The sequence below is a fragment of the Ptiloglossa arizonensis genome, chromosome 12, assembly GCF_051014685.1.
Source record: "Ptiloglossa arizonensis isolate GNS036 chromosome 12, iyPtiAriz1_principal, whole genome shotgun sequence".
Taxonomy (NCBI): domain Eukaryota; kingdom Metazoa; phylum Arthropoda; class Insecta; order Hymenoptera; family Colletidae; genus Ptiloglossa; species Ptiloglossa arizonensis.
The window spans coordinates 4191656-4209252 of NC_135059.1; the positions used below are offsets into that span (position 1 = coordinate 4191656).

At 36.8% G+C, this 17597-nt stretch overlaps 2 protein-coding genes across 2 annotated transcripts; both read right to left on the bottom strand.

The window, feature by feature from the left end:
* Positions 1–5291: 5291 nt before the first annotated feature.
* On the bottom strand, positions 5292–7095 carry LOC143153027 (odorant receptor Or1-like). The gene is made up of 6 exons (XM_076323775.1): positions 6718–7095; positions 6559–6664; positions 6447–6471; positions 6200–6401; positions 5970–6125; positions 5292–5345 (listed from the first exon to the last, which is right to left on the bottom strand). Exons 1-6 carry the CDS (start codon positions 7093–7095, stop codon positions 5292–5294), a joined length of 921 nt encoding a protein of 306 aa, XP_076179890.1.
* Positions 7096–8602: 1507 nt separating this feature from the next.
* LOC143153028 (odorant receptor Or1-like) lies at positions 8603–11198 on the bottom strand. Its single transcript, XM_076323776.1, has 9 exons — positions 10862–11198; positions 10796–10800; positions 10625–10662; positions 10231–10539; positions 10087–10174; positions 9958–10016; positions 9720–9909; positions 9478–9633; positions 8603–8656 (listed from the first exon to the last, which is right to left on the bottom strand). Exons 1-9 carry the CDS (start codon positions 11196–11198, stop codon positions 8603–8605), a joined length of 1236 nt encoding a protein of 411 aa, XP_076179891.1.
* Positions 11199–17597: the final 6399 nt, after the last annotated feature.

A 17597-nucleotide genomic window follows, 5' to 3' on the forward strand; every position in this document is an offset into this window, starting at 1 on the left:
ATGAACGTTGCGCAGCATGCCAACGAGAACGTGTAGGTAATTGCGTTCCTCCTGTAAAAATATTACTGTCAAATTTGAAAGAGTATCACTAGGTTTGGTTTTTTTATGATAAAAGCTTCGCCGCGGAAGAGTCGAGTCATTTTGGAACTGTTCTGTTGTTTCGTTAACATTCCACCCCTAATGGGACTGCTCGATTCCAAAAGTGATTCAGATAAATAATATTACCGAAATAGTACGTTATAAATGATGTGAACCTTTAAAAGAAAATGAAGAATACGATTAACCCTTCAGTAGGTTGGATTACACTTGTAATATGAGTGAAACTGTTAAAAAATATAATTGATGCCGGTATACAATGAACTTTAATGGGGGTTTAGATCTTTGTTCGTCTACTTAACGGTTAAAAAGATAAAAGATGTATTTCTATTGAATATTCTCTAAAATATTAAAAAAATGTGCAGCCAATAATCTAAACGATTAATAAACGCTGATATTTCGATGATAAGATGTATTTATAAAAAATTCGTCGTCAGACGTGCACGAAGTCGCTTGAAAGATCCGTAAAAGCTTGTGCGTTAGGTGCAATGCGTTTATCAGTTACAAAGCAACAATTGTCGACCGGAGTTGGTTCGATCCCAACACAGTATTCCACGGTTAAAAGGCCCAGTCACTTTTAACAAAGCTTATTGCAATCTTTCTGAAACGTCGTAAACACTACCAAACAAAGATCAAACGATACTTAACTAAAATTGTTATTATTAACGGCAATGGAAGCAATAGACTCACTGTGCCACATTGTCGAATTTCGTTCGAATCTCGAATTCGTCGATATTCATTGGCGACAGAGGTTCCCTTTGAAGCGTGTCGATTAAAATTGCATAATTATTACGATTCCTTATCAAGCTGCGCATTTTCCAGCAGGAAACAAAAACCTCAAGCATCACGTAGAAATTGTCACTAAAATCGTCTTGATTTTCAACGTTAAAAGCTAAATCCAGAATTAAAGATAGCAGGAAGCTGTGCATTATGAAGAGCAAAACAATCGTATATACGGTATACAAAAGCTTCTTGGACCAGGAAGTCCACGAAGGTGGTCGCGAGCAACCGACAACGCTGAGAAACGTAAATATGTATTGAAGTATATGCATTCTCGACTCGACTCGAATTATTTCTTACTTCTGTGTATTCATTGACAGAATGTTTGCGTCCCGATGCACGTATTATACGAACTTCACGTTTTTCTCGTTCCACTACTTCTTTAGAAACATCGGCACAGGCCTCGGTTAGCTTACTCGTTAATTATCGATGAGATTACTCGAAAGAGAAGATCCCGTTGTTGTTACAGAGGGACAGAGAATTACTACTGAACATCGACATTTCTTCTGTACACGTAGCGGAGTTGATCTTATCCCTTTGCTTTCCCTTCGAGCATATGATTATCGCAATAACGGACGACTCGACTCGCTTCTTAATATTTTACACGCGTAATGATGCACGTGGCTCTTGATACACGTAATAATAGCTTACATTCGGTACATTGTTCGCCAGTTACGAATATCGGGATAAAATACGAGAGAAACAAGAATAAACATTTTTACTGCGAAAAAGGAGGATAATATGCAAAAGATACACGGTATCGTTCGTTTGATACACACGTCATACGTACGACGGTCTCTGAATTTCATTTTATCTTCGCGATGGCCAAGGGAACCATTACACCACAGGCAAGTTTTTCGTCGGCAATATGACTTCAATATTCGAATTTATTAATATTTGTACCGATATATTGAATTCTACACACTCCAGTTTCGAAGTGTCTGCGATTACATTGTCCCCTCCTGTCTTTTCATTTTCTTCAATCGATTCGTACCGAAGGATCGAAAGACGGTCTTCTAACGATATTGAGAACATCTCCCGATTGGTCGTAGTGTCCCTGAGATTATTGTAACACGTTGTACGCAGAATATGAAGTCTTCAGCAACTGTTGAAAACAAATACTTAAGCAGTAGTGGAAAGATATGGTAAATCGGAAACAAATTTTTTAACCGGTACTCTACGCGTTAACTATATTTAACTCGTTCTTATTATTTAAATTTCAGAAATTTTATTCTGATATTCAAGGGACGATAATTAAACGTCGATAATTAAAATTTCGAGTTCTGACTGGAAACCACAAAAATAAGGGTGAACCAATTAATCCGACCAACTAAATTTTTTTCACAGCTAGTGGACGAATTTAAATTTGTTTCATCACAGATCGAATTACTTCGAAGGAAGATTAATGTGATGACAGTTTCCCTTTTTGTATGTTTATTTATGTAAGATTTCAAGATCACATTCAATGTTTCTACAACCTTATACTATGATTAAAAAAATTGCTTGTTTTTCAGCTCGTTGGATTTGTCTCGATACCTATTCATTGACAGTAGAAAAAATGATAGGATTATTTATAAAAAAAAAGTTGAAGGTGATCCGGGAAACTTACATGGAAAGGATACATACGAGAAATAAAATACGTCATCACCGTGAAGGACCTTCGAAATCACACATATGTGGTAAAGAAACATTTCGATTTGTCCATTAGTTACGAAAAAGACACGAATCGATTGAGTTAGGTGGCTCACTTTGTATATTTACTTCGTACTCACCACCATGAAAGATGTAAGATCCATCGACGCAATGTGAATGCTCTTGAATTCGACCGGCATCGTTGCACGTTTCAGAATCATCAGAAGGATTTTTTTAGATCCACTATCCAAAGGCGTCCAATTACTTTCAATTACCATGTCGACGATACTGAGACTCTGAAAAGCAAAATCTTGAGCAAAATTGCGTTGCTTCAACCGAAGATCACATTCTACATTTTAAGAAAGAACCTTTTCTCGAACTTCGTTTCCATACCAACAGTAGTGCAATATCTGTACGAGTGTACAAATTGTGTACACTATCGTCTCGAAAAACTTCGAATCTATCGTTTGCGTCAATCGATAAAGTTGGATGCACAGAATTGCCGTGCTCACCAGAAACTGAACAAATATTATCGATTTAAACTGTTCGTTCACCGTTGTGGCGAATCTGCAATGATCACGTAAGAAATTACTTCGTCCAGGCCATTCGTACTCCTCGACTATCAAACTCGTTTCTGTGGACAAGTAAAGTCGCCAATAGGTTCAATACAGTCACACTCGACAATAAATAATATTTATCGTTCCATGGAATTCGAAACGAATCGGAGCTGAACGAATTTATGACTTCTGAGAACGTAATACTTTGTCGTTAATTGATAATTTTGGATTTCGTTGTCGTGAATTTTCAAATTGTACGAACAAAATGAGGGACCAACTTGTATATGTGGTTGTGCAGACGAGCACACTGTTTCGCTGAATCGTTTCCATTGTTTATAATATTTTTCAGACGATGTCCCAGTATCTCGAAAAGGCAGTAGGTGTGTATCAGTAGACCGCTGAACAGACAATCGCCAGCAACGTTCAAATATGCGGAGATCGTTATACATATAGATTGATAAACGTGAGTGATAATATACGTAAGAGGTGTGGAATAATCGTAGGGGAACCATCCTCGACAGGTTAATTTTCTTTTTGCGAAATCCGCGAAGATCGGCGTCGTAATTAAAAGGATTACGAGCAATCCCAGTAGAATCGCGTACACAATTGTTGTCCGTCTGTAAAAGTGCAATTGTCAAACTCAACTAGGTATTTTCTACGATTAGCCTCGTCTCAGTTCGCACATGTAAGAAATCAACTTATACTGGAACACTGTTCTTCGGTTTCGACACTATTGCAGCTCAGTTTTTTAAATTGATCGACTCATCGATTAAAAAATCGGCGATTGATGATCGTTAGATTCTCGACGATACTTACAGCAATTTTGCTCAAAGAACGAAGAAGTTCGAAAAACACTGAAACGATTATTACTACCACTGTTTACTATTAACGAGAAATTAAGCACAGACTCACTGCGCTAGTTTGTCGAATCTCGTTTGAGTTTTGATTTCGTCGGTGTTCACTGGCGCCAGAGGTTCCTCTTGTAGAATACCGATCAAAATTGCATAATTTCTGTGATTCTTTACTATCATGCATAATTTCCAGCAGGATGCAAAAGCCTCCAGCGTTATATAGATGTTATCGCTGAAATCTTCCTGATTATCAACGTTGAGAATTAAGTCCAATATTAGGGATAACAAGAAGCTGTGTAGGAAAAGCAAAGAAGCAATCGTACATATGATGTACAAATGCTTTTTGCGCTGCGACGTCCAAGAAAATGGTCGCCAACAGCCACACAAACTGAGAATCATGAACACCCATCGTAGTAGGTGCATTATCGATACGGTAATTCTTATGTCTGCGTATAACGTTAGCAAGAAGTTGTACAAAAGAACGCGATCTTCTACGAATCTCGGATTGGTTACATTTCGAGCCGAAGTTCGATCACGTTATTGTGTATTTAGATCTACAGGCTTCGAATAGCTTACTCTTTGAGAAATATCTATCAAAGCGCCTTCGTCGGTGCGATGAATTCCAAACGATGAAAACACGAACGAAAGGAATAGTTTGTCTTCCGCGATTATGACTCTTTACCGGATTAAGGTTCAGAACTGAATGAAGACTATAGAATACCGAGTTCCTTCTCTATCCACAGAACAGTCAATTTTCTCTCGTTAGCTTTTCCTTCGATCCACGGGTCTATTACTAGCGTAAAAGCGGAGAATTATACGACGCTATTTATTTATTTACACTGTTTAAGAGCAACGATACATTTACGATTCCCAATTCTCTCTTACTTTCCTTATAATATTTTTCCTTGCAATGTAACGCAGTTACGGTTCGCTTTAGGAAAAATATAGAAAAGACCAACAACAATTCTTGAAACATAAAACGTTGAATAGAAATCGACTGAACGTTTTTAATAGAAAATGGACGATAAATTTGTGAACCGTAAGAATTGTCCCTTCATTCTTTTCAAATACGTGTTTTACGTAAATCGTCGAACTTGACGTCACCTCGGCTATGACAAGAGGCAGAATTTTAACAATGGCGAGCAATAGTAACATTAATATTCCATATTGGTGCAATGTTAACAGTTTTCAACAAAATTTATTAAATTTAATACCTCGTATTGCATTCTACACACATACTCAGGTACATCTAATTTTCATTCGTCTTCGAGTAAATAGTCTCCTTCTTTCTTTTCCAATTTGCACAACTATTTTGTTCCCCAGGATTGAAAAACAGTTGTATGATAATACCGAGAAAATCTGCAGGTTCTTCGCGTTATTCCTGTCCACGTTGTAACACGTTATACACCGAATAAGAGGTCTTGAGTAACTGTTAACGAAAAGATATTCAGAATTTAAAGTTTCTAATTTGTGATTTGCATCGTGCACTTTTGAATTGGAAATTTCCGAAAGATTGCAACTGACTTTTCGATAAGGAGGTCGAAAAAAACTATAGAATACTGTCACTCGCAAAGTGATGCAATTTTATATTCCATGTGTTTTAAGAAATTTATAAATCTACAAATTTGTACAATTTTACCAATACTAATAAGAAACATACGAGAAAGTTGTATACTCTACATATTTAATACAAACGAATGAAACAGTTGTAAAAAATATGGAGACTAAAAAATTTTAAATGTAGTAATAAATTCACAGTGTACTCCAAATCCAAAATACACGTATCACTTGTGCATTACAAAAACACCAGTAAAAATACATATTATGGTCGAAAGTGCACATGAATAAGTATTCGAATAAAAAAGAGGAGTGCTTTTATCCGACTAGTTCAATCCGAATAAATTCGTTAAAATGTTTGTTTATTTCAACGAGACTTTATTCTACATAAAAATACTCGAATTTCGAAAGCTTGCACACCCTTGATCGATCGTTAGAATTATGTAATTTCATAGAAGAGCTGTGCAACGAAAAAGTATGTTTGCATTATACTCACTGCCATGAAAGACGCGAGGTTCAGCGATGCAATGTAAATGCTTTTAAATTCGATGGGTATCGTTGCACGCTTCATAATCATTAGAAGAAACTTCTTCGAACTGTTATCAAATGATGTCCAGTTGCATTCGATTATCAAGTCAACAATATTGAGACTCTAAACAGCGAAAAGTTTTGCGTGAAATCGCGGTGTATCGATTAAACGTTAAATTCTACGTTTTAAGAAGGAACCTTCTCTCGGACTTCGTTCCCGTACCAACAGTAGAACAGTATCTGCCATAACGAGCAGCTTCCGTATATGATTGTATCGATAAATCTGGAGTCCAGTTTTCGTCGTGTCAAACGGTACAGTTCAACGCACAGTACCGCCGTGCTCGCGACAAACTGAATAAATATTATTGACTTGAATTCTTTGTTCACCATCCTCGCGAATCTACAATCAAAATGTTTGAAATTATTTCACCGAGACCAATCGTACATACTACGTAGACTTAAACTTATTTCTGGGGAACAGTGAACTCGCGATACAGTTATCGAATTTGGAGAAGTTTGTTAACAGAGACGTTTCTTTTTGACAAGTCCGAATTTACGAAAGGAAGACGATATTCTCGATATAATTAAATTTACGTCTGAATTGATAACACGATCTGTGACTGGATAAAAGGGTAGGTTCTCCGGTAATAAATTTCCAAATTGCTAGAAAGAAGAAAAAGGAAAACCAACTTGTATATACGATTATGAAGCCGTACACATTGTTTCGCTGAAACGTTTTTATCGTTTGCAATATTTTTCAATCGACTTCCGAGTATTTCGAAAAGACAGTACGTGTGGATCAGTAGCCCGCTGAACAGGCAATCGCTGGCAACGTTCATAAGTGCGCACATTATTATACTCGCAGATTGATAAATGTACGTGACGATGAAGGTAAGGGGAGCGGTATAATCGTAGGGAAGCCATAATCGACAGGATAACTTTCTTCCTTTGAAATCTGTTAAAATCGGCGTCACTATCAAACTGATTATACATACCACCAGTGAACTCGTGTACGCAACCGTGTTTAATCTGAAAAAATGCTTTCGTTGAACTTGGGAAAGTATTACTACAATCAGTTTTGCTTTTGGCAGCATTGCGATCTAGTTTCGTTAATTGATCGGCTGATTTACCAAAAAAGAACTAGAGATTGATGATCGTTGGATTCCAAACGAAGCTTAGATGCAATCTTGCCAAAAGGAACGGAATGGAGGAAAAAATTGAAACGATTGCCACTAACGCTGTTTATTAGTAAGAATAATTTAAGCACAGACTCACTGTGCGAGTTTGTCGAATCTCGTTCGGGTTTCGAGTTCATTGATGTTCACTGGCGCCAATGGTTCCGCTTGCAGGGTGTCGATCACAATTTCATAATTTCTGTGATTCGTCAGAAAGATGTAGAATTTCCAGCAGGATGTAATTACCTCCAACGTTATGTAGATGTTTTCACTGAAATCCTCCTGGTTGTTAACGTTGAAAATTAAGTCCAAAATTAAGGATGACAAGAAGCTGTATAGTAAGGAGAAGGAAACTATCGTACACACGGTGTACAAAATCTTTTTAGACTTAGACGTCCAAGAGATTGGCCGCCAACAACCACACAAACCAAGAAGAATTAACTCCCATCGTAGTATATGCATTATCGAAACGAAAAATTCTTCTTGTTTTTACGTCTACATTGGCAATAGGTTGTTCAACAACTGCGTTCTATTACGAATTTTAGATCCGTTACATTTCGAACTGGAGTTTTATCACGTTATTGCGTACCTCGATATTTACACCTCCGACAGCTTACCCTTTGAAACATCGATCACGCGATAAACACTTTACATCGCACTCTAAAAAGTGGAAACTCTACGTTTATCGTTATTCGCATTGAATTCCAAGCGATGAATACGAACGAAACGAACGATCTGTCCTCCGCGATTGCGTCTCTTTACCGATCGAAGGTTCAGGTGTTAATGAAGACTATAGAGTATCGACGTTTCTTCTGAACTCGCAGACGAGTCAATTTTCTCCCACTACTTTACCTTTCAATTCACAGCCGTATCATTAGGGTAACGTCGGAGAATAAAACAACGCTATTTACTTATTTACACATTTGAAGGGCTAGGATACGTTTATGATTCGTAATTCTTTTCCACTTTCCTTATACTGTTTCTCCTTGCAATGAATTGCGGACTTACGTTTCACGTTAAGAAACGAAATAGAAGAAACTAGACGACAATTCTTGAAATCTGTGTAAAATGTTAAAGAGTAATTGACCGAATCAAAATGTTTTTTCGTTGTTGCTTCACTCCGTTCGTTTCAAGTACACGTTCTACGAGAATGGTTGAATTTTACTTCGTCTCAACTATGACAAGAGGCACGATTTTGACAAAGGCAAGTAATACTCTGTCGTTGAAACGTTAACAACTTTCAATAGAATTTATTAATTTTCATACCTAGTATTGAGTTCTACATACATACTCCGGTACATATAGTTTTCACTTGTCTGCAAGTAGATCATTTTCTCCTTTCTTTCTAATCTCTACGTCTATGTTGTTCTGCAGGATTGAAAGATAATCGTGTAATAATACTGAGGAAATCTCACGGTTGGTCGTATTATTCCTGCCCTTGTTGTAACACGTTATACGCCGAGTAAGATGCCTTGAGCAACTATTAACAGGTATTGATGATTTAAAGCCTCTAATCGGCGATCTCCATCGTGTATTCTTGTATCAGAAATTTGCGAAATTCTACTTTACAATTTTTACTACTTTTGTAAGCATACGACAACTGTTCTAAAAGTCTGAATGCACGTGTAAAATTTGTATGTTTTATAAATTTAAAACGAACACATAAAACAGTTGTACATATATGGTTATACGTTAATTTCAGATATTATAATAAATTCAAAGTATGCTCTGAATCCAAAATAGGTACATATATTTCTGTGCTCTGATAAAACGGTTGTCTAATGCTGTTCAAGGAAGTAAAAGATTGTTTAATAAGTTTTGTCGTGCGATAAAACTTCTTGAAGAGTACTACATTGAACAGTACTACATTGAACAGAACTACATTGAACAGTACTACATTGAACAGTACTACATTGAACAGTACTACATTGAATAGTACTACATTGAACAGTACTGTTTTATAAAACATATTGAACAGTACTACATTGAACAGTACTACATTGAACAGTACTGTTTTACAAAACATTTGAACAGTACAGTACTAGATTGCTCAATAAGTTTTATCGTTCATTAAAACTTCTTGAACAGTATTACATTGAACAGTACTGTTTGATAAAACTTATTGAACAGTACTACATTGAACAGTACTGTTTTATAAAACCAATTGAACAGTACAGTACTAGGTTGCTCAATAAGTTTTATCGTCCGTTAAAACTTCTTGAACAGTACTACATTGAACAGTACTGTTTTATCGAACGACAAAACTTATTGAACAAGCTAATATATTTATTTTATACTCACTGCCATAAAAGACGCAAGGTTCATCGATGCAATGTAAATGCTTCTGAATTCGATGGGTACCGTTGCGCGTTTCATAATCATTAGGAGAATTTTTTTCGAACCGTTATCCAAAAACGCCCAGTTACTTTCGATTATCATATCGGTGATATTTAGACTCTAAACAGCGAAAAGTTCTGCATGAAATCGCGGTGTATCGAATAAAAGTTAAATTCTACTTCTTAAGAAGGAACCTTTTCTCGAACTTCGTTCCCGTACCAACAGTAGAACAATATCTGTAGAAGCGAGCAACTTCCATATATGATTGTATCGACAAATCTGGAGTCCAGTTTTCGTCGCGTTAAACGATACAACTCGACGCAGAGTATTGCCGTACTCACCAGAAACTGAATAAATATTATTGATTTGAATTCTTCGCTTACCGTCGTGGCAAATCTACAATGACAGAGAAAAAATTATTTCATCCAGACTAATTATACGTACAGACTGTTAAACTTGTATCCGTGGAGCAATAAACCCACGAGACAAATTTTTTCAGAAGTCTGCGTTCAAGGAAGAAAAACGATATTTCGATATAATAAAATTTCTATTAAACCACCAAGAGGCTGATACTTTGTCTTTAAATATATAATACGAATTTATAACACGAGCTGTGTATATGTTAAAAAGGTGAATACTCTGTTTAGAAATAGTCAAGTTGCTAAAAAGAAAAATGGAGAGACCAACTTGTTTATATGATTATGGAGACGAACACACTGTTTCGCCGAAACGTTTTTATCGTTTGCAATATTTTTCAATCGACTTCCGAGTATTTCGAAGAGACAGTACGTGTGAATCAGCAGCCCACTGAACAGACAATCGCCGGCAACGTTTAAAAGTGCGCAGATCGAAATACTGATAGCTTGGTAAATGTACGTGACGATGAAGATAAGGGGTGCGGTGTAATCGTATGGAAGCCACGCTCGACAGCACAACTTTCTTCCTGTAAAATCTGTCAAAATCGGCGTTGCAATCATGCTGGTTGCACAGACTACCAGTGAACTCGTGTAGGCGATCGCGTTCAATCTGGAAAAATGCTTTTGTCAAACTCGGAAGGTTATATCTGCAACGAATCTCGTTTTGATGATCCTGGATGTAAGGGTCGAGTTACAGTGGAACACTGTTCTTCGGTTTTGACAACACTGCAGCCTAGTTTCGTTAATTAATCGTACGTTTTACTGAAAAAAAGAATATTTATTGGCGATCGTCGGATTCCAGACGAAACTTATTGCGATCTTGTCGAAACGATCGGAACAGTGCAGAAAAATGAAACGATTCTTACTAACTCTGCTATCGTTAACGACAATTTAAGCACAGACTCACTGTGCGAGTTTGTCGAATCTCGTACGAATCTCGATCTCGTCGATATTTATCGGCGCCAACGGTTCCTCTTCGAGGGTGCGGACCATTATTGCGTAATGGCCTTGATTCTTCGATATGCTGTACAGTTTCCAGGAGCAGGCAATGATCTCCAATGTGAAGTAGAAATTGTCGCTGAAATCGTCCTGATTGTCAACGTTGAAAACTAGATCCAAGATCAATGTTAGCAAGAAAAGTTGCGTCACGAAAAACAAAAAAACCGTATATGTGTTGTAAAGGAATTTTTTCGGCGGCGATGTCCAGGAGAATGGACGCGAGCAGCCGCACAAATTGAGTAACATGAACTCCCATCGTAGTATGCGCATTATCAATTTTACAAAATCTTCTTATTTCAGCGTATACGTTAGCAAGAGATTACACAGCAATCGTATCGTTGAACTTCGCGTTCGTTTCGATCCAGATTGAAGATCTATCAAGAGTTGTCAGACACTTCGAAACGTGCACTTCGATCGGATTACTGTTTAAAACGCTGGTACACGATACTGACTCTTCACTGGACGAAAGGTTTACGTATTACTGAAGACTATAGAATATCGACTTTTCGTTTGCAATACTTGCAGAAGAGTCGATCTCCTCCCGCTATTTTCCCGTCAGATTTACGAGCTACATTATTATTGTAAAGACAGAGAATAGGACTACGCTACTTGCATATTTACATTTTTTACGAGTAAGGATACACTTGTTGTATATAGTAATGCTACCTTACCGTTCGTATTACTGTTTTGCTTTGCAATCTCGTGCAAGATAGCATTAAAAATAGAAATGGAAAAAGTCGACGACACATTCTTTGAAACATAAAATGCTAAAGAGGAATTTAATGCACCAAATGTTCTCAATGATGGATAAATGTTTGAACCGCGCGGAATAATCTGTTATCGTTCTTATGTTTCGCCACTCGTTTCGAATACGAGATTTTTACATCAGTCGTCGATTTCGATTTCGTTTCAGAGACGACGAGAGAAACCATTTCAAGTTTAGACTCTGGAGTTACAATATTAACGATTTTCAACCAAATTTATTGGAATTCGTATCTAGGACTCTACATACTGCGGTACAATTTTCAAACATCTGAAAATTACTTTATTGTTTTCTTGTCTAGTCTCTCCTCCATTATTTCGTTCTGGAGGATCAAAAGATAGTTTCTAACAATCACCGTTGCTCTTCTATTATCGACCTTGTTGAAGCATATTATATACCGAATAAGAAGTCTTGAGTATCTATAATAAACACACGTTTATTACTATACTTTTATTATCGTATTCTGCATACCATATTAGGAATTTTTTATGGAATTAAAATACGATACGTTCGTGCGAAATTAGAAGAGTTTAATACGACCATTTGGTTAGTTACGAATTTGTTTAAAGAATGCAAGAGATTCAATTTCACGAACTCGTTTGTAACGGAACGTGTATTTTTTTGAAAAAAATTTTGTCCCCCTTGCAGATCGAGAAACAGAAATATTGAGAACAAGAAACGTTTACAAATTTGATGTGGAAGTGTTTCAATTTCAGCGGCAAAGAGACAAGGATCTATCGATAATTAGAGTACCTAAAGAAAATATATTGATTTTATACTGACGACCATAAAAGACGCGAGGTTCATTGATGCAACGTGACCGCTTCTGAATTCGATGGGCATCGTTGCACGTATCATAATAATTAAGAGTGTCTTCTTAGCGCCGATATCCAAAGTCGACCAGTTACTTTCAATTACCATGTTGGGAATTTCGAGACTCTATAGAGGAAAATTTTGCGTAAAATTGTCATGTTTCTTTTACTTTCGAATCGAATTCTTTATCGAAAGATGGAACCTTGAATCGGACTTCGTTGCCGTACCAACAGTAGTACAGTATCTGAATAAACGTACAGCTTGTGAAGAGCACCGTTGAGATATATTTTAAACTCCGTTCTAGTTGCGACAAACGATAAAGTTCAATGCACAGTGTCAATGTGCTTACTAGAAACTGAACACATATTGTCAATTTAAATTCTTCGTACACCATTGTGGCGAATCTGTAATAACGTCGGAAGAAATTGTTTCATCGAGCGTGTTTCTATTTCGGTACCTTTGATTTTGTTTCTCTGAAGCAGTGAATTTGCGAAAATTGTCAATATAATAATGCAGTGGACAATTATCCGAATAAACGGTAGTCGAATATCTCTTACTGCACCAAATTTGTAGGTGATCGGTTTCTATGGACAAAAGTCCACTTAAAAATCAATTTTTCATCGAAACGTTATTTCTTAACAAACCAAAACTTAACTTTAGTGCGTTCCTCGGATCTTTATCGACTCATCGCATCATCGTAGTATTTCTTTTATAATTAATCTTGAAATGCATATGGTTGCAGAAGTGCAACATATTTATATTTTGTTCATGTAGATGTTATCACTGTATTTTCTATTCAATATTTACTTATTCTAAAGCGAAATATAATTTTGTTCAATTTTCTTTGTAACTTTTGAGTAAAACAATGCATTTAAGGGTCAAAGCTGTAATAGATGCTTTTCTTTTACGTTAGTCGTTGCATTGTGAAGTTAAAAACACGAGTTCGATGCATTCGGGATATTTTTTACCCAAAAAATTTTCCGAATGTATAGTCGAGCGAAGGAATGCTCTAAGGTTAAGAAAAGAAATTTATCCGTGATTCAATGACATCTTTTTTTACAAAAATAACAATTTTTTTGTAACACTATATTTGAATCTAATAACTTGTGCTGCAACTGGTTGAAGAAACTATAAATTTCCAATTATGGTAAACAAACGGGAGACTAACTTGTATATGCGATCGTGAAGGCGGGCACACTGTTTCACCGAGTTGTTCTCATCTTTTATATTTTTCAGACGATGCCCGAGTATTTCCAACTGACAGAATATGTGTATTAGCAGACCGCTGAGCAGAGAATCACCGGCAACGTTACAGAACGAGCAGAACGTTAAACTGATATTTTGACAAACGTAGGTAACAGTAAATGAGAAAAACGAAGAGTAATCATAAGGTACCCATGCCGGGGATGTTAATTTTCTCGTTTTGAAATCTGTGAAGCTCGACGTCCCGATCATACATATTAAAAGGGATAGCACTAAAATCATGTAAATAATTGTGTTGCATCTGTAAAAAGACTATCGTTAAACATTGACAGCGACTGGATCGACAGTGTTCAAAGCTCAAGTGCTTCTGAATGAAACGATCGAGCGTTAAGGATGGAATTTCGGATTTGTATCGAATTGAAAATTTTTTTCCGAATCGAGTCGAGTCCCGAAAATTCGTAATGTATCCGAATTTAAAGACAGTTAGGGCAGTGTCGTGGATTTGGATACTTGCTCAAGAAACGGTTAAATTCTTTGCTCTTTCATCTGTTTTTTTAAATTTACAATTTTCTTGTAAAAGATTTTCTTGTAAAACATTTTCTTGTAAAAGATTTTCTTGTAAAAGATTTTCTTGTAAAAGATTTTCTTGTAAAAGATTTTCTTGTAAAAGATTTTCTTGTAAAAGATTTTCTTGTAAAAGATTTTCTTGTAAAAAATTTTCTTGTAAAAGATTTTCTTGTAAAAGATTTTCTTGTAAATACTTGTAAAAGACAAGTGGGTATAATGGGGGTTGCTCAAGGAAGTAGATATGTTGGGAGAGGGATCTTTCACGACACTGCCCGACCCATTTTTCAACTTGAATACCTGAACATTGTGAACATTCGAACCCGACTGGACCCGAAACTACCCGCACACTGTGTTCTTTCGCCAATATCACAAACTAGCTTCATCGACCAGTCAACCAACCGATCAAAAAACACGTAACAAGTATTCCTCGACGAAGCTTAAAGCAATCTCGGCGAAACGTTAGAACAGCACGAAAAAAATGAACGAATCGTTACCGATACTGCCTTTTCATCAATGGCAACATTAACCTGTAACTCACTGTGCAAATTTGTCGAATCTCGCCTGGATCTCAATTTCATCGATGCTCGCTGGCGCCAAAGGTCCCACTTGAAGTGTGTTGATCAAATTTGCAATATTTCTATGATTCTTTACCAAGTTGTACATTTTCCAACAGGATACGAACACCTCCAGTGTCAGGTAGATGTTATCGTTGAAATCATTCTGATTGTCAACATTGATAATTAAGTCCAGGAACAGAGTCAGTAAATAACTGTTTGTAAAGAAAAATATAGTGAGCGAGTATAGAGTGTATAAAAATCTTTTGGACGGAGACGTCCAGGAAGACGGTGGACAGCAACCGCACAAACTAATTAAGATAAACATCCATCGTAGTATGTACATCGTCGACTTCACCAGGAATCTTTCTTATTTTTGCAGTCTCATTAGTAGGATGTTGGTATCGCGACGTATTATTTTATCGCGTACTTTGAAATGTCGGCCACGGTTACCTTTCTTGTTAGAAACACAGACAAGGTGATTAGATAACTCTGTGAAGGAAGTTATAGATTAGAAAAATATGTACGAACGAAACTGAGACACTGTTTTGGGCAATTCTTGCTATCTGTTGGACAGAGGTTAGCGTTATATTGAAAACTGTAAATTATCGACGTTTTTTCTGTACCCGCGGAGAAATCTATCTTCTCCCATTATTTTTCTCTTTAAGTTCACGGACTGTGTCATTATTGTAATGGCAGAGAAGAGTACGATATCACTTACTTATTAATGTCTTTCGATGTAGCCCTCGCTTGACACACAATTCTTACATTCTGTTCGCTGTCCGCGCGTTGCAGTTGCACGCAGAATTGCATTTTGCGCGAGTAATATCCAGATAAAGACAATTTCCAATAGAAAGGATTCCAGTGGACAAACGGAGAATAAATGTATTTAAGAACGATACCGTTGTCGTTCCAACGTTCGTTGCAAATACGCGTTTTACGTTCATCATCGAGTGTTATTTCATCCGAGTCGTCACATAGGTAGACATTACAAGAAAGGCAAGACAATCTTTAACATTACACCGTGAACAGTTCAAGTAGAATTTATTGATTTTTATATCGACTTTTCCATTATTTTGTCCCGGAGAATCGAAGATCGATTTTCGTACGACGACATGAAAAACTTACACGTTCCAGCGACGCCATTGGTCCTATTGAAGGACGTTGAAGACCGAGTAAGATGTTTTGAGTAACTGCAATAAATAGATATATAAGGATTAAGAAATGTATGGTCATTTGGTGCGTTTATTAAAATTGTTCGAATGTTCGGTAAATGTCGAGTAAAATTCTTTTAATTATTTCACAGAGGGACACGTTCGTCCCACTTGGTCAACCTCGAGTTGCGATACTGTTTAATAATTGGACCTCAGAGTTCTCGTTGAACAACACCCTATAAAAATAATAGACTTATTTCATACTGACAGTCATGAAAGATTCGAGGTTCATCGATACAACGTGAATGCTTGTGAATTCAATGGGCACTATTGCACGTTGCATGATCAATAGGAGAATCTTCTTAGCTTTGATATCCAGACACAACCAGTCACTTTCGATTATCATGTTAGGAACTTCGAGACTCTGTAGAGGAAATCGTCGCGTGAAATTTCAGAGTTTCGTTGAAACGTTTAAACAATTTTATTCGTAAAAATGAACCTTCAGTCTGACTTCGTTCCCGTACCAGCAGTAATAAAATATCTCGGTGAGCATACAGGCCGAGAAGAACACCGTCTCGATAAGTCTTATGCCCAAATCTCGCTGCGTCAATTGGTAAAGGTTGAAGCAAACAACCGAGGTGCTTACCAAAAACTGAGTGCACGCTATCGTTTTAAATGTTTGGTTCACCATTGTGGCAAATCTACAACAATTTCAATAACTATAAGCGGACTGAAATTTATTAAAATTTTTCATTCCTATTCTCATTTCGTGTTACTTTGTTCCCAAGAATCAATGATCTCGGGGGAAATATCAAAGTAGAATTATTTTCATTAACCACTTTTCCCAGAATTTTGTTTAATAATCGGTTTAAAAGACCTAACGGTTTCTTATTTTGGTTTTTGTTTGCTTTAAATTTCATACGCTCCAATTTATTATTTTTACTTTTTAGTATTTCTTTCGTCGAGCATGGTATCGCTCATTTATTTGGGTGACTCTATTTGCCAAGTTAACTCGGGCACGTTCGTCAAATGGTTGATAACAGTATTTTGAATTTTGTTACAGGGCAAGGGCATTTGAAATGTATAGTAATAACGAGAATAGGAGCAGACCAGAAGTAAGGGATGTTTCGTTATGAATTTGTCCAGATTTAGTACAATTAGATCTATGACTTACTAAAACACTCGATATCACTTCTGGCCCTCTCCTTTTGAGTTTCGAAGAAAAATTTGGAAACTAACTGGTACTAAAACACTCTATATCATTTCTGGCCCTCTCTTTTTGAGTTTCGAAGAAAAATTTGGAAACTAACTTGTATATGCAGTGATGGTGATGAGCGCACTGCTTCGCCGAGTCAATGTCATCTTTTGTGATGTTTTGCAGACGATGTCCGAGAATCTCCAGCTGACAGCACGTGTGAATCAACAGACCGCTGATCAGACTGTCGTAAGCAACGTTGAATAGCGAGGTGATCGTTATTCCTATGGCTTGGTGAACGTAAGCAACAGCGAACAAAAACGTAGAAGAGTAATCGTAAGGTAACCATGCGCGATACGCTAATTTTCTGTGTTTAAAATCTCTGAAGACCGATGTCATCCACATCCATACAATGCAAGA

What these genes read in the sequence shown, in the direction of transcription:
- LOC143153027 (XM_076323775.1), bottom strand. Translation starts at nt 7,095, where the DNA reads ATGCTGCCAAAAGCAAAACTGATTGTAGTAATACTTTCCCAAGTTCAA. An exon ending in GAGAATATCGTCTTCCTTTC is followed by an intron (nt 6,472 to 6,558) that starts GTAAATTCGGAC and finishes ACTGTTCCCCAG; the next exon opens with AAATAAGTTTAAGTCTACGT. An exon ending in ACCTCGCGTCTTTCATGGCA is followed by an intron (nt 5,346 to 5,969) that starts GTGAGTATAATG and finishes TTTCGTTAACAG; the next exon opens with TTACTCAAGACCTCTTATTC.
- LOC143153028 (XM_076323776.1), bottom strand. Translation starts at nt 11,198, where the DNA reads ATGCGCATACTACGATGGGAGTTCATGTTACTCAATTTGTGCGGCTGC. An exon ending in CCGAAGAACAGTGTTCCACT is followed by an intron (nt 10,540 to 10,624) that starts GTAACTCGACCC and finishes GCATTTTTCCAG; the next exon opens with ATTGAACGCGATCGCCTACA. An exon ending in GGATACAAGTTTAACAGTCT is followed by an intron (nt 9,910 to 9,957) that starts GTACGTATAATT and finishes CTGTCATTGTAG; the next exon opens with ATTTGCCACGACGGTAAGCG.